This window comes from Aulostomus chinensis, chromosome 12, assembly GCF_037954235.1.
Source record: "Aulostomus chinensis isolate RoL2024-O1b breed Wild chromosome 12, RoL_Achi_v1.0, whole genome shotgun sequence".
In the NCBI taxonomy this organism is placed as follows: domain Eukaryota; kingdom Metazoa; phylum Chordata; class Actinopteri; order Syngnathiformes; family Aulostomidae; genus Aulostomus; species Aulostomus chinensis.
Genome location: NC_141331.1, coordinates 16,362,858 through 16,388,081, shown reverse-complemented (window position 1 = coordinate 16,388,081; position 25,224 = coordinate 16,362,858). Strand labels below are relative to the sequence as shown.

Here is a 25,224-nt window from a genome sequence, read left to right as displayed (position 1 = left end):
CAAAAAGCAGGGCCAAACACAGGCCAGGTGATCCTCCTAATATCTGTAAAATCTAGAATTAATGGGTAAAAACTGATCGCTTGTCATGTATTGTGTAATCTTTCCAGAAATGAAAGGTGACATTACATGAGGATGATGTCCCACACAAGACATTAAATTCTGCTCCTGAGAAAGAAACCACACATTTCTCACAATCCAGGGATTTGAGGGGGGAAATTAACCTGAGAGGATTTCAAGCCCATCTAATAGTTTCCTCCGCAGCCGGTTCTCATTGCAGGTTTCAGATCACGGCCAGATGGAGAACACATGGCGTCGCTGTGGTGACCCACAGCTCTGGTCACATTTTTCCTAAAGCTCTGAGGACGCTCTCCGCTGACCATAACATTTTCTAACTGCTGCTGTCTTTAAATCAACTGCATGCAACTCTTGGAGGAAAAGCAGTTGTGTCACCTCATTCCGTCAACCGGACAAATGATTGACATGGAATCTAAATGTCTGTTTGTACGTGATGGGTAGGGAGGAGGTACAACACCAGGTGTACATGAGAGAATGATGGCCAATGATGGAATGATGGACATAAAGGAAGCCTATTAGCATATTCCTCAGCGATCAGGGATAAAACTCCTGTGTGTCTGCAGTCACACCTTGTGTTCTCGCCGATGATGACACGCACATATGCCTGACTTTGAAAGAAGAGACGGATTACGTTTTCCTTTTGTATGAAAACTGCAGAGAACATCTCTCCTCTGCTAGGAACATTTCTCGATGCGTGCTTGATATGAGAATGCAGGAGGAAATTATTCCACACTCACGTTTTCCCTCAGTTAAAAGTGAATTTCACTTTTTCTAACTCTACATTTTTTGTCAGCTATTTTCATTCCATCCATCCACTTCCCTGTGTCTGCTGATATACCAAGCGTTAATTCTCACTCTCTCCTCCACCAAAAAAGAACATTATCTCTAAATATCTGCCGACAGATACCCACTTGTTGACTGCACCATTATTTTATCATCTTTTTATGGATTAAATGAGAGCCCTCCATTATCTCTCTGTGTGATGACGGGGAACCATTCAGCGGTTCCATGATTCTGTTCACTTTTGCCCCTGAATGAATAATTCAGCTCCATGTTTAGAGCTTGATGCCGATGTACTTATTACACCATCAGCTGCTGCTTAATTACATGAAATGTCATATAAAAAATTCAATTTATATGCTTCTTATATCTCAGACTGTTGCTCGGTCGCTAGATCCCCTCAGAGGATCTAGAAAGTTGCTAAATCTCGCAATAATCTTGTTAAGTTCACAAGAGAGCTCCTGTCCTGAGCACACATGCTCCGCCTGGTTCCAGGAGGGTGTTAGAAAACCGTTCTATTCAGCTTCTACGCAGCATTATCCACGTCTGTTCCCCTGTGTTTGTGTATATGAGTGTGATTGATTGTGTGTGTGAGTGACGTGTGCGTGTGTCCTTTCGAAAGAGATACTTCTTTGTCCGCGCAACAATAGTGGTCTTGTTCTACAGCAGCACCCATCATCTTAGAAATGTGAGAGTGAGACACTTTTATCGGCCCTTAAAGCCGACACACAGCTGGATGAAGGGTGACGGGCTCAACTTGGCTTTGATAGGAGACTCCAGCGGAGATTTTTTTTTGTGATGTGATGTTCTGATGTTCCGATGTGATGTTCTGATGTGGTCTTGTGATATTCATGTTCTGAGTCATAGGGATCCTGTTTGTGTCTCAGTTTTCTTCTTTATTGTTCCTGGGAGGGTTTGTTCTGATTTTCTAAGCCACAAACACACATTTTTAGAGCTGTTTTAGTCAATAGTTAACGTGACAGGGTCACACGTGGAGATGAACTGGTTTGCCTCAGCTCCTCACAGTGATACTATCTGGTTTTTAATTTGCTCCACTCTCACGGCTCTCAGCTTCATAGCTGTAGTGGGAAGCCATGTCCAACAAATCCCCGTAAAAAGCACACATTCCGCTTTGGCCAACAGACGACCACTTGGGTGGGTGGCAGAGAGAGGGTGGAAAAGCAAAAATAATGTTGCCAGGATGTCTTTCCAATTGAGGATACTTTTCAGAGTTGTACAGACTCATTGTTATAGAGCCTGTCTACTTTAGCAGTACTAACGATGCCTCATTCAAACACTCACACTAATGGTGGAGGCTACTCATCACAAACAGTGACTTTGTCTTCGACTCATTCACTGTGGGATCGAACCAGTGACCCTTCGGTCACCGCTCTACCTCAGAGCAATATCGTCATCTATGTTTGATACAGTATGTGCAGGTTTAGAGTTTAAAACGGCAAAGCGCCCCTCGCGCCACCCTCTTGAAAGGCTGCCCGGAGAATAGCCACCACCTCACAATACTAAATAACAGCAATGGATGAAAAACACATAAATGCCTATTTCCTTTTATAGATTTTCTGAAAACTGAGTTCAAATTTACAATCCCATGCAAAACAAAACCAGTTGAGGAGAGAGACGGCGCATCAACGCTTTAGAGCTGTGCTCCACAGGGAAGTGAAGTTTTACCTGTTTTAAGAAGTAGCAAGACACAACAACATCAAGATGAGGCGGTCAGCGCTGCCATTGCAGCTCCTGATTTAGAGGAGAAATACCTTCATAATCACACTATTACAATTGTGAAATTATAGTATGATACATAAAAAAGGCCTGGTTATTTATCTAATTATTCCTCAGGAGCAGGTTGACACCAAAACAGAGCGAAAAGAAAACTGAAAAGGTTGATTTCTATTCAACATCTGTCCAGAATTGTGACTACAGACGTTGTTGTGGCAGTGTTAACGAAAGGTATGTTTGCCCTATCTTTATCCATCCATCCATCCATGCATTTTCTACCACTTATCCTGTTAAGGGTTGTGGGGGGGGGGCTCTCTCTATCCCAGCAGCCTTCAGGTGAGAGGCAGGGTTCACCCTGGACAGGTCACCAGTCCATCTCAGGGCCAACACATAGAGACAGACAACCATTCACACTCACAGTCACACCTACAGTCAATTTAGAGTATCAATCAGCCTCGTCCTCTCTTGATGTCTTTGGACTGTGGGAGGAAGCTGGAGTACCAGAGAGAACCCACACAGGAACAGGGAGAACATGGAGACTCACACAGAAAGATCCTGTGCTGGAGCCGGGACTGGAACCTGGAACCTTCTTGCTGTGAGGCGACAGTTCTGACCACTACACCACCGTGGCACCTGCCCAATTTTTATAATTTGTCCATATTATTCGTTCAGTATTCAGTACATCTTTGTGTGAATTTTGCAGATCAGTGAAAAGAGGAATTCACAAAACCTGTGATCCGCACCAAGAGCTCACTGATGCTGCCATTCATCTTTGCGGTGGTATGTCATACTGTATTAAGAGGGAGGAACAGCTTGTTGCTGTCTGTGTCTCTCAGCATCTCCCAGGACATTTCTCTGTGTCCCACAGCTGTAATTTTCACACAGGACAAAGCCAGCCAGTGATCCGCACTGATTTCCTCCTCCCAACAAACGTTGGAGGAGAAAACTCTCTGGTCCAAGAGCTTTAGTGATAGCAGCTGGTTTGTAACCCCCCGCGCCTCCACCCATCCCTTACAATCACAGACACATGCCCCATTTTGCCTTTATTGCCAAACAGTTCTGTCTCTGTCAACATCACTTTCAGGAATGGACGAGGCTCCCGATTACAGCTATGGAGAGAAGGAAAAACTGCCAGTTCACATCATGGATTGTGCGGGTGTGTGACACTGCACAGGGCTGCAAATTCAAGATGTCACAGATCCGCTCACTGGCTTATCTGCGCTCTACTATCAGAGAAATATGTTCGTTATAACAGGCTGATGATGTTTGATGACATTGTAGCTGTAATCAAGTGTAACCTGGTTCACCGTGAGATCATTAGCAGCAGGCTTACTGATGCTGCGGTCAGACTAAGTGCTTTGATACCGGCTGTCTCATGCTTAAAACAGTCTTTAAAAAGGAAAAAAAATAAAGTGGATCCATTTTTGCGTCGTAGGAAAAGACCACTCTGGATTGACATACATGTATCTCCATGCAGCTTCATCTCTTTCCTGGCAAAGCGCTGTCAGCCGAGCTCTTACTGCTCAGCATCACAGCAGGGATGCAGCCGGTCGTGGGAGGTTTTTCAACATTTTAGTCAAAAATTGGAGCTGGAGGGAGCGACAGGTGCAAGGAGGACACACTGCACGGTAGATCTAGAAGGAGTGGGTCCTTAGGGCTTGATGATGAAGCATCCATGAATGACAGCTGTTTCAGGATCCTTCCTTCAAACTGGGAAACACCCTATGGAGGTGATTTCAGGACATTTCTTATCTTTCTTCAGAATCTCCTCAAATAACACCAAATCGACTTCTCACAAAGCCCCCAAATTCCTAGTGGGATATTCCTTTAGTGTATTCTTCCATGTCACTTCCCAGTTGCACATGAACGCACTACACACTATCAGACAAACATTACGATGGAAGTCATGCATTTGTGTTTTATGATTTGTTTTGACATGGATTTATCTGCCCAGCAGGGGTTGTAGTATGTCCTCCCTGTCTAGCCCTTATGAGCCTACAGACAAACTTAGAAACTGGAGACAACAACGGGGGGCCCTCCATTCTTTTGGCACGAAAAATACTGTAAAGATCCTTTTGGAACCCAGAACATTCCTCTGTGTGCCGTTATCCTGTCCCTGAGCAGCAGATCAGAAAACACCGGATATTCATGGTAGTTGATTCGGAACGTATGTATGGACTTGTTTTCATGGAACAAGGAAATCTCTGCTATTTATAGTTACATGCAAAAAACACGAGCAGGCCATCTTGTTCCCACAAAAACAGACTGTCTATATTTAAAAAAAAAAAAAAAAAAAAGATCAGAGGACTGTCCTTGTGTGTGACTTCCTGAGACATGTCACTTCCTGTTTAACACCAGCCTTATAGGGTTTTTCATGTCAATTGCTCACACATCTTTCTCTTTGCCTCTGTTGTCATTCTACTCTCTCTCTCTCTCTCCATATCTTCAGTCCAGGATGAGACACAGAGAGCTCATGCAAATGGAAAATTCTCTTTTTTCAGACAGTTTCTGTTTCTGTCGAAAAGCCGGCGCCACTCCCTTTTTCTGAGAACTGAAACACAGAAACTCCCAGCACAAAGGGACACATTGATCTGCTAGAAATGTTTTCTGGAGAGGACGCAGGGTGCCCTTTGTTCAGTCCGATGCTGTGCTACAGTTTTTCATGCTTTAGAGACCACAAACTGTTCTGTTTTACAGCACGTTGCGAAGAGCTCCTGAGATTCTCTATTTGGTTACCTTCTTTGTAGAGATGCCGACTGTGATTACAACTGCTGCAATACTTACACCCTTGCCTATTTTACAGGGTTTTTGTTTCCCATTTTCCTTTTCATTCCCAATATCAGTCTAAATCCAGTAATGATACAGAGCAACATGGACTTTTGGAAGCCTCAACGTTCCCTCTGCCAGGGGGGAGTGGGTGGTGAGGTTGGAGAGCCTGTTTGCCAAATGTCTGCTCCTCAGAGTTAAGACCCTTGAGAAGTATCATATTAAGTCCTCACAAAACAGTCACTGTCATTCTTTCTCACGCTGGCCAACTATTTCTCTCCATATTCTCACTCAGCATTGGGATTCATGCGTTAATTTGTAGAAAACCTCATGTGATTCTGTTGCAATGAAATAGAATGTATATCCTTTGTCTTCCTCCTGCGTCGTGTAATGTTGGTGTTCCATCAAGCCTTGCTAAGAAAAAAAGTAAATTTTATTACTTAAAATTCTGTGTTAATTGGCCAGCTTTTGGCCGATAACCAATTATGCTCTAATGGCCACAATTGGCTGATTAAATTGGCTGGCTGATTAATCAGTCAGGCCCTGACATTCAGGATTCAGACTACTTTATTATCCCTTGCAGGGAATTTCAAATTACACACTCAAGTGCCTGATACAGCTATCTCAAATAATCACAATTATTACTGGCTGACCGCAATAATGGCACATATCTAAATTCAGCCAAGGTCTCGGTGCTGCCACCCCGAGGAGGTGGAGAGGGCAGAGGCAGGATGGGGTGGGGGGAAGGGAGGAGAGGATGGGGGAGGTCAGGAGCACGAGAGGGAGGGGGGAAGGTGCGTGCAATTTTGCATCACCAATGCAGGTGAAATTCTCCTGGAGAATAAACAATGGGCAGATGTCCTTTAGTAGCTGATAAGATTGCCGTGTTTGGGTTTGGGGCAGAGGAGCACACATTCCAATCTGTCTTCTTTTACAGTCCAATCCAAATTCATATTATACTATATTTCTCTGGTCCTCAAATCGGCCTCCTCGCAGAGTTGTCAACTCCTCCGAGTTGGTTTCCACTTTGCGTTTCAGTTCATGAACTAACACAGTCAGTTGTCGCACGGCTTTGCCAACCTCGTTAATCATGACGGGCAGGTGTGGAGATCCAGATTTGGTGGGAGCCGTCGTCTTATAAGTTGAGGACTTTTTTTCTGCAATTCCTTAAGTTCCCTTCGTGATTCACTCAGAGATTCACTTAGTGATTCATCACTCACACTGCGTGGCCTAATTTCTTTTCTACAGTAAACAAAGTTGATAAGTGGATGGCTTTTCTTGTGCAATTTCTTAAGTTCACTTCATATTTATTTGACAATCATGAGGACACACGTCAAGCGTCACATTTACACCAATGTGGGTATAAATAAGGGCACTTGGAATTTAGTTTCAGAAACCAACAGCGCTTTTCTTTCTCTATCATAACAAATGTGCAATATCAACTGAAAAAAATATGCCCAGACTTTTCAAAATGCAGGCATGTGGTTAGCTAACTGAAACGCTAAGGAGCTTTTATCACTATTTGGTGTTTGAACAAATGTCAAACTCTGTGTCAAATGTTGAAAAGTGTAACCGCACTTGAGACCACTCTCGGTTTATCATTTCTCCCTGCGTTTGGCTAAACCTTCATTTCTCTCTGTCAAACTTATACTTTACTTGGAAGTACCTACATCAGTATGTCAGTACCCTTTAAAGTACAACATTCACAGAATCAGAAATTGTTCAGCATGTTTTAATAAAAAAGACTTTTTTCCATCATGCCATGGTTGATCTGACTGTATACTTAATATGGTACCAGCACTCAGTGGTTTTCACAGGGAAAGGTGGGAGTTACCTTGACACTCCAATTAGGAAATGCTAGTAGCACCCAGGGGCGCTACAGCAATGTGTTGATATGTCTACAGCCACCATTTAGCCATTAAGAAGTGAGATCCAATCACCACAGCTGTGTCAAGTCTCCGCCAATCGAAGCAGCTGTGAAAGATTTGTTGGATCCGTTCATTGGAGCTGTCAGCGCCGTGACTAACCTCGGGGGGGAAAGATTTTGGAAGGAGATATTTGTAAAGCAAAAAGAGAGGATGAGCGCATTTGTGAGAAACCATCTTGTTTTTCATCCCGTTCAAAAACAAGAAGGCTATTTGTACTGAGGGGGATTATTTTTCTTGGAGCAAATAATGAATAAGGCCATTAAAATTACAGCTCTGATAAGGAAGCAATAAAATAAGTTCAGAGATAACGGCAAAACAGGGGAAATGTATAGATAATTAGTGTTTCGCAGAGTAAAATCTTGTAACAACAAATGTCTTCAGAGCCAAAGCGGTGCCAAATGTGTGAATGATCTCTGACCAGTGTCTTTAAACATCTTACTACAAATGGCAACATTTGACAGTCAGTTGTAAATCTCTTCTCTCACTTGGCACCACCATGATCACGTCCTCAGAGAGTGATGGAAACCCTCTCCGTCTTTTCTGGCTGACGCAGATAGAAGTGAATAGAGCGAGAGAGGGGAGGAGGAGAAAGGTGATCTGCTCACACTCGCTCTTCAGATGTGGAATGCGGAACTTCCTCTTTCGGTCTCGCTATGCCTTCTTTCCTGTATCCTCGGCGGGCGCGTAGGTCAAAGGTCAGACCTACTGTAACGTTCTTATAAATTATCAGCCTCCCTAAGGGGTTGTTCCTACCGGTACATGGCGAGGTATGTAAGTTGAATTTACCACATCACACAACTACATCGAAAAAGTTATGGTTCCTTTGAGCGCAGTTAACGAGATAAGGAAGGCGTTCATCAAAAAGTGGCAACACTTAAACATTTCAGATCCCTGGTTTGACTTGTTTTTCTGGTCAGTGTGTTCACAGCAGATTAAATAACTGATGTCTTTGGAATCAGATTTATTCCTGAAGGTTCTATCCTCAAGCAGAAATTGTCTGTCCATAATGAGGATTCAGCAAATAAATTAATAAACAGAGGGTTCACACTATGCTACACTAACATGGGGGATACCATGTTGCTAGTAAGCAACAGAGAAAGGCTGAGGCTACATTTTGGTTTCTCTGGTTCTATCAAGAAGATGTTTGGAAGATTTCTGGGAAATGCCTATCTGCCATCAACTCTCCAGTCAGACAAGAAGATAGACCCCATTCTCTCTTCTGTGTGTGAGAGCTACAGAGACCAGTGCACTATGAATTGCCCTGTGTATGAATGGTGCTATACAAATAAATTTGTCTTTGCCTTATCAGTGGACCGCTAGTTAGCTTAGCACAATGATTCGCAGTAGAATGCCAGGTTAGTACAGCATTGGAGTAAATGTTATGAACATAATAAGTCAAATAATGCAGGCAAAGCCCATTTTTGAGAAAAGCGTATTTGATGTTTTTTTGACAGAGGCATGCTAACACTTCCCATTCAATAACATTCATTGTGCTAAGCTAACAATCAGCTGGTGTCTGTGAGTCTCAGCTCATTCATGCGCACAGAGGACAGAAGGCTGTCTTTCTTCTTGTCATCCTCTGGGGAAGATGGATGTTAAGAGTTTTCCCCCAAAAGTTGGTGTTTACCTTTCACCATCTGTTGTCAACATTATAGGCTTGACAGCAAATTTCCTGTTCACACCAATCAGAGCGTAAGCTAATGTTACCATAGAGAACAGGTTACACCAAGGCAATGACAAAGTAATTGCAGTTCTCTTACAAACCATAGTACAACCAGTACTTGAAGAGTTATACTGTAGCTTTTGCTAGGCTGCCAGCACTGTGTAAACTATATTAACCAGGTTTTGGCAGCTTGAATAACAGATGCAACTCTTTACATGACGCAAATCGTTGTGGAGCGTAGGTGTCTGATCCTAAAAGTTACAAAACCCTGGGAATGTGCACCCCCCCCCCCCCCAAAAAAAGCCTAGAGAGCTAAGTGATGATGTAGACAGCACGTGTCTGAAGCAAAACACAGCCTGTAGTCAGGCAGCACTACCTCTGAGAGTGTTGTCTAAATATGTTTAGTCTACGTCTGTCTCCCTGATTTGAAGCCCTGCGTCAGGTGCCTGGCTGACGTTTTCGTCTTTCATTGCACAACCTAATGTGTCTCCCACGCTCCAGACACCACGTCCACACGGACCACCGTGGTTAATGGAGTGCATTTCATCACCTCAACTGTAAAAAAAACTTTAACGTTTGCAACTAATGGGTTTCAGCAGCCCAGTCACCTCGATGGCTGGATCAGTTTCATACATTCACCTCCGCTAAAATGAGTACATTGCACTGTTGTGATACCTCAAGATGATTTTAGGCCATGATCAGACATGATGGTGCCGTCATCTTGTTGTCCACCAGTCAGAGACATTGCTGATATACTTCCAGATTGTGGGTAACTGGGTGATTATATTGATACATATTTGGAGCTCGTAGGCGCAGGTACTGTGGTTTCACTACCAGCTCACTCATGGTGGTCAGATGTTTACAGCATTACACTCCGCCACAGAGAATATGAATGGGATTTTCACTTACTGTTGAGCTTCTGGCTTTGGCACTAAACTATTTCATTAAGTTACTGAATATGGTCTTATTTTAGTTGAACAATTCCCCAAATCAGCTACGTGCTATTGTTTTGACATTGTAGTATATCTTTAGGATCTCCTCTCACAACCTCTCTTCCCACCCTCAATTTCTCAGCTTTCCTTTTTGTCTGCTGTGCTTGCAGGAGTGGAATCAGGTGTGCCGGTGTTGGCGCTACAGCTGTTCATCATGTGCTGTCTCCACAGATTCAACTCCACCTCTGTGCCAGTTCTGCTTCTTAGTTAGTCACGTTCTGCTTATGATTGTTATTTTTACCAATACTGGCCTCCTTCTGCCTGTACCACTCCCCAGCCTGCCTCCATTCCACTCCTGCTCAATCTGGAAGCAGTCCCTCCTGGCCTGTTACCTGCCTCTAAAACTGCCTGCTTTTGGCCGGAAGAATCTGTTATCGACATTCAAATTCTCCAGTTCTCCAACAGTCTGTTTCTATAATTATGGATGACAACATCTCAGTATTAACCTGATTAAGACAGTACTTCACCAAAAGACTATTTATAAGGTCGTACTTGGAATGAGAATGAGAATGAGTGGAGCATTCGGACCGTAATGGAGTTACAATTTAATTGAACTATTCCTTGAGATTTTGCATCATTTGTCAACATGACAACACGTCTGCCTGACATCTTTTGCATAAAAGACAAAGCTGGTGTAGAATAGGGTCAGGAGTGGGAATTACGCCGTGTATAAATCAACCCATCATTGAGCTCTGTTCCAGCTTGAGTCTGTGGAATCTGCAGTGTTTTCTAGGAATCTATGGGTGAAGGGTTGAGGTCTGCAAAACTTCAAGAGAATTGAAATATGAGCTATTTTGGAGCCAATTGCTCGTTAATTACATTTGATGAGGCATTCAGACAGCATCTCGTGCGATCATGGCCTTATTTGGAACTCCATTTTGGAAGAATGAGAATGAGGCAGAGATGGAATGAGAACACAGCTGGGTGTTATGACACTCTTTGGAAGTGTAGCTACAGTTTGGGACTTACCCTGGCACCCTTCTCTGGGAAACATTTACAGCCTCCGCTGCAGTCTCTTCCTCCACAGGGGCCACTGTGCTTCTTCCCACCCTGTTAGACACAAACAGACAGTATTAAGCTAAGAAGCGGGCTGATACAGGTCTAGGTGTACATGTCACATGGACAGGAATATGCAAGATTTGGCTTTATTTCTATAAACACAGCAGTGGTATTTGTCCACGTGGAACATTAGACAGGACTGTGTGGTAAACTGTTGTGTGTTGTTGGTGCGACCAACTGTGTCTGTGGACTCTGTGGTTTGTGAATGTACTTGTTGGAGAAGTGTTTGTTGCAGTTTTTCTGCATACTTGTTGGTGTGACAGGATGTTCTGGATGTGGTTCTAGTGAGTCATCACGGTGGACATCCAGACAGGCTGTGTCTGGCCATACCCCCCCCCCCCTCCCCCCCATGATCACCATCAGTGCACAAACACAAACACCCTGTGAGGTCACTGTGAACATGACATGATCACACAGAGCAGAGACATAAATACGGTGTCCTAACCTCCAGGTCAGAGGTGTCCAGACCCCAGAAGGCTGGAGACAATAAGATAAGAATGGAGACTTGCAGAAAGAAAGATGAACTTTGTCACGCACCACATTTTTCTCACTCTTCAGAAGCACAATAATGTGATGAACTACCACTTTATGACTCAATACTGCAAATTATTAGTTAACGTCAACAGCTGAATTACTGTGCCTCTGATCCAAAACAGATGTGGAACAAAATATCAATATCAATGAAATGTTTGGTTGCAAAAAAATTAGGTAAAAAGGCCTTTCGGTACAAATTACATTGAATATGCGATCTTGATTAGAGACGTGCTGAGTGCCTTCATCATATGACGTCTCCTTCAGCCTACATCCACCACCTACTCAGCCATACCATAGCAAGCTTAGGCACCAACTGTCTCAATAACCCCCCTTTTCCTTGATAAAAAATGACCAATTTATGCTAACAGTGGCAGATAGAAAATCAGAATAATTCTCTGTTCTCGGTCTGAGAGCAGATCCCAGCGGCCCACTGACAAAGGCCACATTGAGACCCTCCGCGCACACAAAGAGCTTCTTTTACTTTGGCGACATCATCCTTTAATGGTCTCCTATCTCCACAACAAAAAGACCCTCTTCCTCTCCCTTATGGAATCTACAAGGCTGTGTTCCTTTGTTAACATCTCTGGAAATATCTGAGGAGTTCCTTTCAAACCCATGTTTAGCAGAAACATGCTGTGATGGGTTTAATTTTGACTGCATGCTATGGTGGTTGAAGCCCATACATGTACACAAACAACATTCTTAATTTTGAACTCACTGACACATGAGAAACAAATATCCTCCGCAAGGCATGATGAGACATTCTTGCAGACTGGAGCCTAAAACAGAAGGTCACATAACTCTAATAGGAATGTAATAAAGTCACGGCATGACCTTTTTCCACATCAAGGTGGGCGACAAAATCAAACAATAGCCTGCGTCATCTCCGGACGGACTTACAAAGGGTTAGCTCCCCTAGAAGCAATCGCACCTCACTGAGCAATGCACTATCAATTCAAATTTACAGTTTAAGTGGCTCAAAATAGCTGGTGGCTGCTTCAGCAGAGGACAATAGCTGCACCGGTATCCTGTTTTCTCCACCCACTGTCACAATAACCCATTCTTTGCCTAAAGACAAGGGTACACCTTGGAAACTAATTGGAGGATCATGTGTGGCTGCATGCGTGTTCGCTAAAGGGCTGTCAGGATATACCAGGATCAACGATAACTGTGACATTTGAAAAGGTGCCCATTTATATAAAGTTAACAAAACACATGGGATAATATAATATCCAGTACCAGGAACTTTCTGGTTCACACTCCAGCGTAAAGTTTAGTTATATAGATCTGCAACATTCATTCCTAGATTCAGCAGTTTGGGAACGATTTATTCAGGCATGTCTAAGCTCCAGTTGGCCCTAAACTGGCCTTAGCGCATGTTCCACAGGTTCCACCGCAGTATTAAACCCAGAAGCTGAGTCGTTAGGGGGGTCGCTCATTGTGTTTAAATGTCCAAAATAAGGCCTGCAGTTAACACAAGCTTAAGATATTAAGCGACTGTGTGCGGTGAGACTTCCGAGGTGGTCGCGGATATTAAACATTATCACGCTAAAATCTGAAGAAGCATGAAGTCATGTGTCTGTGGTCTGTCTGGCATCACTTTTTGAGAATGTTTTGTGAACAACAGAAACACCGACAGCCAATCAAACGGACGACAACGTGGAAAGTCTGTTTACCTGTATGGAACAAATACATCCTTATATCCCTGAGTGATGCAGCGCAGACATGAACTGGATTTTGAGATATTAGATACTGAATTTGACCACAAATACAAAGGCAGACTGAAACCATCTGTTGGGTTTAGGAGCAGTCAAGGCTGCAAATGATTTACTGCTTTAAAAACACATACAGTATACTCCATATCGCAGGTGGAACCAACCTCTGAGAACCTGCACCAAACCACGCCAAGAGCTGGACTTAGAGTTCTCAGTACTCTAGTAGGACAGCTGAATCCAGACCACCTCACAGCACTGAAACTGTCTGACTGCGACCGTAAATCTGACACTTCCGTAAAGTCACCGTGAATGATTATCAGCTCCCAGTCCCCACAATGGAAAACTGAACGTTAAACCAGACTCAACATCAGTGCTCAGCCTGTCTGCTGGTCAGTGTTTACTTCCTCTACACACGTTGTTCTGCGGTGTCTCAGGTAAGGGGACAATGTCCTCAGTATATATACACAGAGGTTTAGAAATGGGAATCAACGGTGTGTATATAATATGAAACAGTTTCCACACACGATCAGATACGCTGGTGGCCTCTTTAGTCTTGATGATCTTTTATGCCTTTAGGAACACCGTCAGTGGTCTTGAGGATCCACTGCTCTCCTCCTCTTTTTATCTTAAAAATTAACCGGCACCTTCGTGTACACCCTCGCGTGCATGACGAGGAGAGAAATAAATGTTCCATATTGGATGAAAGTGGAAAAATAGACTAAGCATATCCATCTACTGCATAGTTTTCCTTTTTTGAGCCAAGCGAAAATAGTTCATCAACTTGAGTGTTTTAGTTTTTCATTAGAAACTGAGCTACAAGTGGAACATTCATGATAATGTGAGAAATAATGAACAGATGTTTCAACAGGAGGAAATCTACCATCTAAAATCTGGAATGCTGTCAGGTCACAGTACCCCAGCTTTAACAGAAGCGGGATCTATAACTAATAGAATTATATTTCAGTAGGCCAAATCAAACTTCTCACTATGGAAGTGGGATCTGTCTGATATGTGAGGGTCTTTTACCTCGTGGGTACGAGCCACTCCACACATCTGATGAAGGACCAGTTGAGTGTTTTGCTTAAGGACACTTGCACAGGTGAAAAAGGAACCAATTACATATAACATACTTCTAAATATTTTTACCATGCCTTTAAAAAGCATTTGTGCACGTGTGGGTGCGCGTGAGCGCCTTTGTGTGTAGAAGAACTTGAGTATTTAACACTGAACAAGACCTTAAAACCTCTTTGGTCATATTAATGCTTTTCTTAATGAAGAACTTTGTTTTTGTTGCCTCCCTGTTCTTTATGGCTGCACTGGTGCCTCACTTGTAACGTCCATGCATGTAATGACTTCAAGATATTTTGCAGTGTACTGGAATGAAACCAGCTGGGTCAACAGAACTCTTTCTCACGGTCACTTTTCCTCTCTTGCTCCTTCTCCCGCCTACAGTCTATGTGGAATAGAGCTCTATATAGATGGAGGCTCTTCCAGTCAGATTCCCTGCACTTATAACGGCTTATGATATATGGGACGACCCACTGACCGCCATTAAGAAAAGGTGACGGCTTCTATGAGCTGGACAGCAGATTTTGTAGCTGAGTGCTCTGGTATCTATTAGTCAAGACCACCTAAAGCGGGACCGAGTCAAGACCCGAGCCTGACCAGAGCGGGTCCAGTTCTACATGCCACAACATGTCAGCAACAGTATCAAAAACACCCACCAACAAATACTAAGATATAAAATCAACATCTCCATATTTCTTCAACACCTGATTCTTGATCAGTCTCGATATAAAATCCTGAGACTCTGTACTGTGTAAGACTGAGACAACAACGAGACAATACTGAGTAAAAACTGCGAGTGCTTCCAAGGCAAAACGGAGACTAGTTTTTGTACTGCAATACCACCTCACAGGCTAAAATAGTACTGATGCAGGCAGATTAACTCTGCAAGTGCGCTTTACGCTCTCAATTTTGAAAGCAACTTTTAATCTTTCAAATTAAAAACATTAAATTAATCACCAATTATTTTATGAATCAAATCTGTCTTTTTTCAAATCCAAAAATGTCAAACAACAATTGGTCCTTCACTATTAATTGTGAAGATTTTTTTTTTCATTATCAATATGGCCAAAAATGAATACTCCTTGGAATTTTAATAATTTGGCTTCTTCACTTGAGCTGCGTAAAATTGCGATGAACACTTTTGTTAAGTTCTTGACATTTGCATAGAATAATCAGTTAATAGTGAAACCATCTTTGGTTGGAGCTCTCAAACAAACCCGGGGGGTGTGTTTAGGTTGATGTCAGCGTCACACAGCCACAGTCCGGTCGTTCACGCTGTACCACTGTCACGGCAACATGGTGACTGTCGGTCGCTGAGTCTCAAGGTGTTTTACACAAGAGATTTACAAACCGTCTGAATCAGTACTGAGTCACAGGCATGGGGCGAGACGATGCTAGGACAGCTGAGAAAACAAACTTAGGGCAAAATACAAATAAGGAGCTTTTATCAGAGGGATGTTGATTCCTACAGTGATTTGACAACACAAACACAAGATCATCACATGGTTGGGAAAATGTACAAATGGCACAGACACAGACAGAAAAAAAAACAGATGTGTATGAGAGTCACCAAATGAATGATGCAGCAAACAAAGCGTGACACTCACACACGTACGCACGCACACGCACGGCGATAGACGTGTCAGCGATGTCGATACACAGCTGTACATTCCTTCATCTCCCAAAGCATCTTACACACAACTGCGCTGATCCCCACTAGATTAACTGTTAATGTTTCTTAGAAATGTGTGAAAAACAGATTGAAGGTTTAACTCAAAGTAACGTTTTAAAAAAATATGCCAGCTCTCTGGGAAGGACGCTTATTTGCCATTCTCCTCAGAGCCAGACAAGTACATAGATCCTCTCCCAGACCAACAGAAACCAGCTGACTGCTAGTTAGCTTAGCACAATCAATGGTGGTAGATGGGAAGTGTTAGCACACCTCTGTGAGGCCTATGGGGCTGTGTGGGGGGGGTTTCCACAACCCTATGCCCAGTCATGAAAGTAGTGAAAGTAGATGGTTGACATTATCTAATTCTAGAATTATACTATCTCATCATTTTAAAATGTCATTTTATAATCATATGAATGCAGGTAAAGACAATTTTGGAGAAAAGAGTATCTGATGACTTTTGACAGAGGAATGCTAACACTTCCCACTCACAACCATTCATTGTGTGAAGCTAACTAGCAGTCAGCTGGTGACTGGGGCCTGATGCATTCACAGAGGAGGGAGGGGTATCTATCTTCTTGTCCAGTTCTGGGGAGGATGGACAGTAGAAACTTTTCAGCAACACTGAGTCAATCTCTTGTTTCAGCTTCTAAATTTCCTGCAATCAGACAAGTAAACGCGTCCTGTTCTCTACCGGACTAACAGAGACCAGCTGATGGCGAGTTAGCTTAGCACAATAAATGGTCATGAATTGGAAGTGTTAGCATACCTCTGTCAATATCCTTATTCTCTCGGTCATGAGAAGTAACCACAGTCGCCCAAGGATTTGTTTTAGTTTCCATGAGGCTGTGGGGGCGGTATTTCAAATCCCTGTGCCCAGTCAGGAAAGTAGTTCTGACAACAGTATCTAATTCTAAAATTACGGTATCTCATGATTTGAAATTGCTATTTCAGAATTATAAGAATGCAGGAGAAGACAGTTTGGGTTCTAATGCTCTCTCAGAGGAGAGAGGTGTATATGTCTATCTTCTTGTGCGGTGCTGGAGATGGACAATAAGAGTTTTCCCAAAAAGTCGTTGTGTTCCTTCAGGAAATATTTAAGAAACACTGAGTCAATTTCTTGTACCAGCTTGGGATTTTCCTCATAAAACCTTTATTTTCTGTTTGGAGATCAACGAAACCATGTTAACCACTATTTTTGAACTTTTGTGGATTGTTGTCTAAACACACAGTTCACCCTTGATGCCTGATCCTGTTACAGCAATCGCTGTGAACCTGAGGTGACAGAAATGACAAACAGCCCCTTTGAGGTGGTTTTCTAGTTTTTAACATGAAACGACACAGTGGAACATCAACAGACCCCCCCCGTCGTCGTGGGATCAGATTAACAGAGATCAGAGAGAACCGCGGGTCGGGATGGTTGATTGATCTGAGGCTGCTTGTGACACTTTACACCCTTCTTTAACTCATCCAATGAGGAGGACAACGCCGCAGTCACCGAGCGGACAGATTTAAAACACGGCTGCTGTGATAATGATAATGAAGATGTTCAGCGCCAACAGAAACTGAATCCCACTACAAGGAGCTCAATGATCTGTGGGGTTCCTGCTGCTCGACCTCTCTGTGGGATGTGAACCGCAGCTTTATCACTCTGACCTTCGCCGGCTGGAATGTCCGACTACTATTCTATTTGGTGGATGATGAACGCTCGTCTACAACTCTGCTCTCGCGCTTCATCCTGAGTGATGTGGGAGGATGACATAAGAGGCAACACCAGCATGACGCTACAAGATGTGTTTGGACGAGAAAACTGAAACCGATTAGGATATTTTGCATATGTTTAGACGGATCTATGTGACTTAGCGGTCACATGAGATATTGAAAAATAACAACAATGTACAAAACTATTATAAATCTACTTGAACCCCAAGCGGCTGAAAATGAATGAAAGCAGCCTGCGTAAGATTGAAATATTTCCGTACTCATTAAACATTTACGAGACAGATACATTTGGGGACTCGCCTAATCACATTCACATCAGTTTCCTGCCTTCTAATACTTTTTTTTTTTCAGTCATCAGAATCTAATTAAAGTGAAACCGTAAACCTCAAACCCAACAGACTTGCTCCACTGCCTAGTGATCCAACATCCTGACTGATTTTAAACGTTACAAAACTTTCTTACGTGTATTGTAATTCAATATCAACCGACACTGGATTTCTGGGGATTAAAGTGACTGATCAATATATTAGCTGATTACAAAGTGAGTGTGAAAGCTTCTGATGTTCCAGCTTTTAGACCTCTTTCAAGCTGTCAGATTCATGTGGCAGCTTTGTTCCAGACTGGAACTTTGACTTAAATAATTGAACACTCTCAATGGATAAATGGGTTTATTGTATATCCGTCTCAAACGCTTCCTGACGGTCCAGTGCTGCACAGTGAATGTTCAGTGGGAACTTTCGACCTGGTGAAAGATGAATTTTGAGCATTTTATTTTTGGAACTGCAACAACTGTAACACGACAGTCTGGAGTGATGACACCATTTCTAAATTCTCAACCATCCTGTTTTACTTTAAAGTTTCACATGAAAGCATGATGACTAATAAATACACAGACAACCATTGAATCTGTCAGTGAGATCAACATAGTGGTTGGGCTCTGATTTGAATTTGGACCATTAAAAACTTGCCATGATAAAACATAATCCAGGGAAGAGAATATTTAAGGCTTCTGTACCTCATTGCCACGGTAACAGCTGGCCTTCTTTAAACAAATGATGTCACATGAAGAGGCGCAAACTCATTAAACTGCAAACATCTGTTCCATTTCAACAAGAAGCTTTGGAGGCTGTGATAGAAACATGTAGCATGACCTGCAACGACCTTGAATACATATCTGAACTATGTCTGAGTGTCAGGGGGGGGGATACTCCCTCTGCCAGCTGAGAACCATCCCAGTGTGAGAGTCGCTTCAAGAGAACTGGCGGAAATGAAGAGAAGCGCATCAGACCGAACATCTGAACAGTTTTGTCTCCTCTATGCATCTTCCTGGATTACGTGATTACGAATTTACTTTACACATCAAACATGTTTTTTTGTCTTTTGTTCAGGAAGCAGCTGATTGTAGTTTCTGGATTTGAATCACCGCCACATTTTTTCTTGTTATTGTTCGGTGCATCTCGCAGCGATGGATGCTACGTCTCTCGAGCGTCTGCATACCAAAGTGCAAAAAATACACGCACATGATTCAAATCACAAATGTATCCCAAAGCAGTTTATTTGAAATGTTTGTATAAATCGGTGACGTGTCTCATGTTACGGAGGTTCATGAAAGCTATGGACTGGAATCTGGATCCGTATTTGGATCAGCAACATCGTCGCAATGTCCCACGACTACTAAAAATCCTGTCTTCGGTTGTGCATGCGCTGGGACGATCCCGGGGAGTGATGAAAACTTAAGGGGTGATGCACATGGTAAACACCAAGTCTGGTCCTGATGCTGCAGGCCCTGATTTCGACATTGTTGTTTCATTGTTTGACAAAGAAGAACGACACATGTCGAAATGCTCCCTGCGACTTTAAGTAGGAAGGTACAAACACAAAACCACAAGCGTGCACGCAGGCTGCAAAGAGCTGAAAAGCAGAGCTGGAGACCAAATCCTGCCGGTCTTTGTTGCTGTCTGCCTGGTTTTCTCATGTGGGCTGGAGGAAATGTTTCCCGCATGATATGAATCTTGACAATTGTGACTGACACAGAACAACACATGGATTTCCTCTCTGATGTTGTCCTTCAGTCTGTAAAACTAACTTTTAGAAGAAGAACTGGCTTAAAAAGTAGGGCAGCGTGTCAAAATGGAGTGTTTATACATTCTGTGCTACTTTACCTTCCACCAATAGTCTGACATAGAATTGAAGCAAATAATCAAAATCCAAAACACAACCACGTTTAGTCGTTTTTTGTTTTTTTTCTTAGGTGTGTCACAATAACACTAGTTGTCCCAAAGGGGGTCTGTCGTGGTGATAAGGAGAACTCTCCTGCTGGCTATAATTGGTATCTCTGATCGTGTCGCCTGATAAACAGAATAACTTGAAAGGATAGTTGCTTTATTACATTTAATTCCACATCCTGCCACGCCACCTCCAACTTCCTGTCACTGTCACTGTGCACACTCATAAAACACCTCCAGACAAATACATTAGCATTATCACAAAAAGAAAAAGGAAACAGGCATAGAGTGGCTGACGAAAGAGCTGGGAAGTGTGCGAACGAGAGGGAGAGAGAGGAGTGAGTGATGAGGTTAGAGAAGAGAACAAAAATGTTTGAGAGTGACCGTGAGACTGTTAGCTGATCTTCATACAGAGCAAACTGCAGAAGTACTTCACTCATCTCCGTTTGAAAAAACAAAAATACGTAGTCGTTCTTACGCATAAATAACGGCTACACAAAGTTTTTGAATGAAAATGACCCGCTTGAGCCTGACAGACGCTGTTTTACAGTGCTTATGATGTGAATACCATTAGCTGATATCATTATGATCACACCAAAACAATCTACGCTGGAAAAAGTCACAGGATCCACGTTTGATGGAGGGAGGGAGGGAGGGAGGGAGGGAGGAGAAGACCATCAAAACAGCTAAAAGCAGCCAAATGGCCCGAACGCAACAACATACAAACAGGGTAACCACCTGGCAACCTGGCATTAAAACTGCCGTTGTACTGCCAAACAGATGTGTACACGTTCAGATGTGTAGTACTTTGGTTTATTCTGGAATCTTCTCGGAGGGTGTGTGTAGATTGGAACCCATTTATTGTTTTGTTTTGGTTTGGTTTTTTTTTCAAATGTGTTTGCAAAGAGAACAAGTCAGGAGATAGCAACAGAAGATCGTGTGATTCCGGAGCAGAACTGGTAACAAACAAACACGGGCCTGATGACTTTCTGTTTACACGCTGGTGCTACAGCCTACGTCACCTTCTCCAGACATCGCAAAGCGCGGTTGTTTAGAGCAGAGGGCGTCACATCATTTCTCAAATGGGCAATGAATATAATATATGATAATTTGCTAATAGCAAAATATATATTTACCACCAAAAGAAAGAATGAGAGAGTCATCATTAAACTGCAGTCTACGTTTTTCCTGTTCATGATGGATTCTAAAATTTCCATTACAAATGTGTGATTTTAAATGTGGATCTGTTCTTAACAAAAACATAATTTTCGATGTTAATGACGCGTAATATTCTTTCACAAATATCTGAAGGGTACTTCTTTAAATTCTCTGGGTATTTCATTCATTTATGCCTATGAGTAATGTTTTTTTTTTTTTAATGTGCAGAATTGCTATCAAATTGTTTCAGTACTGAATAGATTCACCCAACACTTCTGCCCTTGTTCTATTGCCAAGGAAACTAAATCTCATCATGAACAGAAAGTGAAACTTCTTTAAGGTTCTGTATTATTCACTTTCTGTTTTTTTAGTACATTATTTTTCAATTGTTGGTTTAAAATAGAGTAAGGTGGGGGTGGGGGGGTAGTAGGAAGAGAATGGACAGACACACACCGGGTCACGTTGCACAGAGCAGGTCATGACTTGGATGGAGAACATGAACTAGAGCAGAGGGACCTGGAAGAAGCAGAGCCGCCCAGTGTGCTCCTCTGGCAGGACTCCAGTGCAAACACAGCTCTGACACAGCTGGATCTTCCTTCTCCTTAACTGGCCTCAGGTCACAAAGAGACCTGACTCCTTTTCCCAGTGGGCCACAGGTCTAATCAGTGCTTCCTGCTCGGGTTGAGCTAAATGGAGGTGAGATTAGACATATTTCTGCTCTGGGCCTCAGCGCTCAAGACGTCAACCTGTCAGACTGTTTTATGCTGATGGGCCCTGCTGCTCCTCTGTCCGCTAATCACATGATCAATGACATCCAAATGGGAGGATCAAGAAACAACAGATGGAAACTGGGACACGTGAGAGGCCTGAGAATACTACAATCTACTGTTATGTGATTATTTCTGAAATTACTACGCAGGCAGTAGGATGTAATTCGCAGTATGCAAAAGTATCCAGATGTCGCATCCAACAATGCAAAGCAGTTTGAAACATCTATGGTTTTCACCCTATGACAGATTTGATGCCACTTTTATTTATTTATGGCCATTATTCAGGCTGGTAAGTAATATTTTCAACCAAATGTGTGGAAAAGTTTTCTAAATAATTCAAGTTAGGAAAATTTCTGTAAAGTTGCCTCTATGAGGAATTGATGCGCGATATAATTCTTTTGACGCTAACCTCACATGATAAGAAATTTGCTCTTCACTTACCGCAGCTTTGCACGCAGTGCACGGCAAATCACAGGCCGGTTGGAAGAATTACACGCCATCAAAAGCTTAGTCAGCTGGATTTAGCCAGGCTAACTAATCACAACTGCCTATTCATAAATCTGGTAGCCTCAAATGATGGCTGACATTTCCCCCTTCTTCCTCGATTGTGGTTTTAAATTTGGGGGAACACAGAGAATTAGCTTGTCTTCCATTATCCTGTTTACTTCTTTCACCTCTGGCTATGTCATACACAGCTACTGTCAAACCGAGGTCAGCTTTTCTCATAGGAAAACAACAGCGCAGCCTCTAAATGTTCATCTCGGGGATTACATTCATTATATTTGTTGCTGCCGCAAGTTTTTCTCAAGGTAAAGTAAAGGTTCAGGTTGACGTTATCGTACATTTTACCTCCTGATCTTCATCTGTGGACATTTTTCAAAGTACACTCGGTCGATAAAGTTGAGCTGAGGTTTGCTTCATTTCGAAAACCAGCAAAGCCTACTCACGCAAACGGCACATAAAACTGATTAAACATCCTCATGCTGCATAACTGCTTTCATCTGTCATCACAAAGCGTTCAAAATGAGGAATTTCGGTTAAATTTAGTTTGATGTGTACTATAAGTCAATTATGATGAGGACGATAAGTATTATTGTGAGTTGAGTTCAGAGAGGAGGACGAGCAGGGGGCCGTGGTGGGGATGACATTGGACATGGTCATGTTTTCACAAAGTGTGCATTTAGTTAACAGTCTTCCCATGACATGAAATTACTCTGTCCAATCAATTGGAGCGCAGCTGGGATGGAGAAGACTGGTGCACGTCTGTCACCTGGAGGTACGACCTGGTGAATGGCGACTTGATGAGGGATCATTCAGTCAGATGGGGCGTTCGTATCATCCGCAGATATAAATCCAAAAAACAAGTCTAGGAATTCAGTCATCGTGTGGGTACCAGTTGAACCACACAGTCTTTAATCCAGGCTGTGTGTTCGTTGTCTAAACACAGTTGAGATGATCCTTCCCTCTTAGGGCTCACCTCTGAGTACTGAGGAGAGACAGACGACTAGAGACGCACGTGGAGGAGGACGACACGAGGGCCAGGGAGAGTAAACGGTAAGGGGGAGGTTGGAATGTGATGGGGACAGGCTGAGAGAGAGGGAGGACAGAGAGTCTGCAGTTTCCTCCTCAGAGATAAAGGAAGAGAGGGGGGGACAGATAGAAACTAGGGGAAGTTTGATGCTATAAAAGGAAGAGAGGGATGGAACTGGTAGTGAAAGCCGTCAAGCCTGGGAGGACTGGGAGAACAGGGTCGATGATGGGAAATTCTTTCAGCATAGCCTGATGAGACCCCTGCCTCCCAGGCCTGGTCATGGTGAGAGTGAGTAAGAAAGGACAGCAGCAGATGTCTACGGTGTACAGGGATTTTCCACAATGAACTTGCTTCCAAACTTCAAGCCTCCTCAGGCAAAGGCCTTTCAATATTTACCACTGCCTGAATGAATGAAGGAGGGTCCCACGCCACTGAAATGTGCATTTTTCTTATAATTAATTTAAGTGTCATAATTTGCAAGCTGAACCATTAAAGTTTAATATTTCAGATGTCTGGAGGGGAGGTTTAATGTCATAATACTGGTAATTGTAGCTAGTTTGCTGTAGTTCACTGCATATACTTTAATTAAGATAAAGTCTCTTAAAACCTTTTGGAATGTCAGACACAACAAGCAATTTGACAGCATCGAGCCTCAACTGAAACAACCTCTGTCATTTTTTTCCCGACAGTAGTAGTACAAGTAGTTTCTGCTTTTACCATAAATCAAGATGAAATTTGACTTTTAGTAACATTGTTGGACTCTTGTGTTGGATCACAGCAAACGCTGTCCAGCGTCAAATCTCGAGTTTCAAGCCATCGGCTGGGAATGAAAATAAAGAATGAAGTGTGACGACACGGATTATCCGTCAAATCACAACCCTGGGAGGAACTTTTTCTCACAATACATATTTTCACACCATCATTTTGCATTTTTCCTCAGACATGAATCATGCAGTAAAGACCACAAAACAGCAAAGATTTCAAGTGGCAGACAACCAAAAATGTGAAAATAAACAATCTATAATGTATTTATAACTATATGATACAGAGACTATTTAAGATTTAAGGCTGAATATGATGTCATGGGCACCAATGTAGCTACGTCAGTGTTATTGTTGCAGATGTAAAACACTGGATAAATAGTTTTGGGTTGTCACACAAACTCCCCACAAAATAACTTGTTCCACTCTCAGAATTTGGCCATTTTTTTCCCCCAAAAATATCTGGAACATTGCAAACACCACACAGTAAGTTAAATCTTAACCTCCAAGTCAGCCTACTGGAATTAGCAGTAGCCGTAGCCTACTCCATTGTTATTAAACTGTGTATAAATTGTTCCGGGCATCACCCCCCTGGAACGATGTTTCACTATCAGAACTTTATCCATTTGGTCCGCTATCTCCAGGAAAGTCTAGGAGAGCAACACAATCAAACCATTTCTCCTTTTTCAAGCTGGACGAGGGCTAAACAGAAGTAGCAAGCTCGCCCATGTAAGACTAGCTTGCGCAGACACAAACTCCCAGCGAAATGCAGAGAGAACTCATTTGATGTAGGCTTGAATGTGGAGGTCATTCCTTTTTTCCATATGAAAATGTGATGTGCTACATGAAATAATCTTCATCCATGAAATAACTGTCCTTTCCTCCTCAGCCACACCGAGGAGGTCTGATTGAATACCTCACAAACACTCTCTAGTTCTGCCAAACTATTTGGGATTTTGGGTGTCTGACACGTTTAACTCCCTGCTTCCTTTTCCTGTTTAGAGAACTCCTCTGGATCTATTTTCTTTTCACACAATGCAGGACTCAGGATGTTTCCCATAAAATTGAAAA

The 25,224-nt window shown here is 42.7% G+C and overlaps 1 protein-coding gene across 1 annotated transcript in view; it reads right to left on the bottom strand.

Annotated features, from left to right (window-relative positions):
- col4a2 (collagen, type IV, alpha 2) overlaps window positions 1-25,224 on the bottom strand; it is a 56,607-nt gene that overhangs the window by 23,864 nt on the left and 7,519 nt on the right. The window contains exon 4 of the mRNA XM_086220512.1: window positions 10,908-10,988. Within this exon, the coding sequence (XP_086076638.1) occupies window positions 10,908-10,988 (81 nt within the window). The remainder of the gene's footprint in view (window positions 1-10,907; window positions 10,989-25,224) is intronic.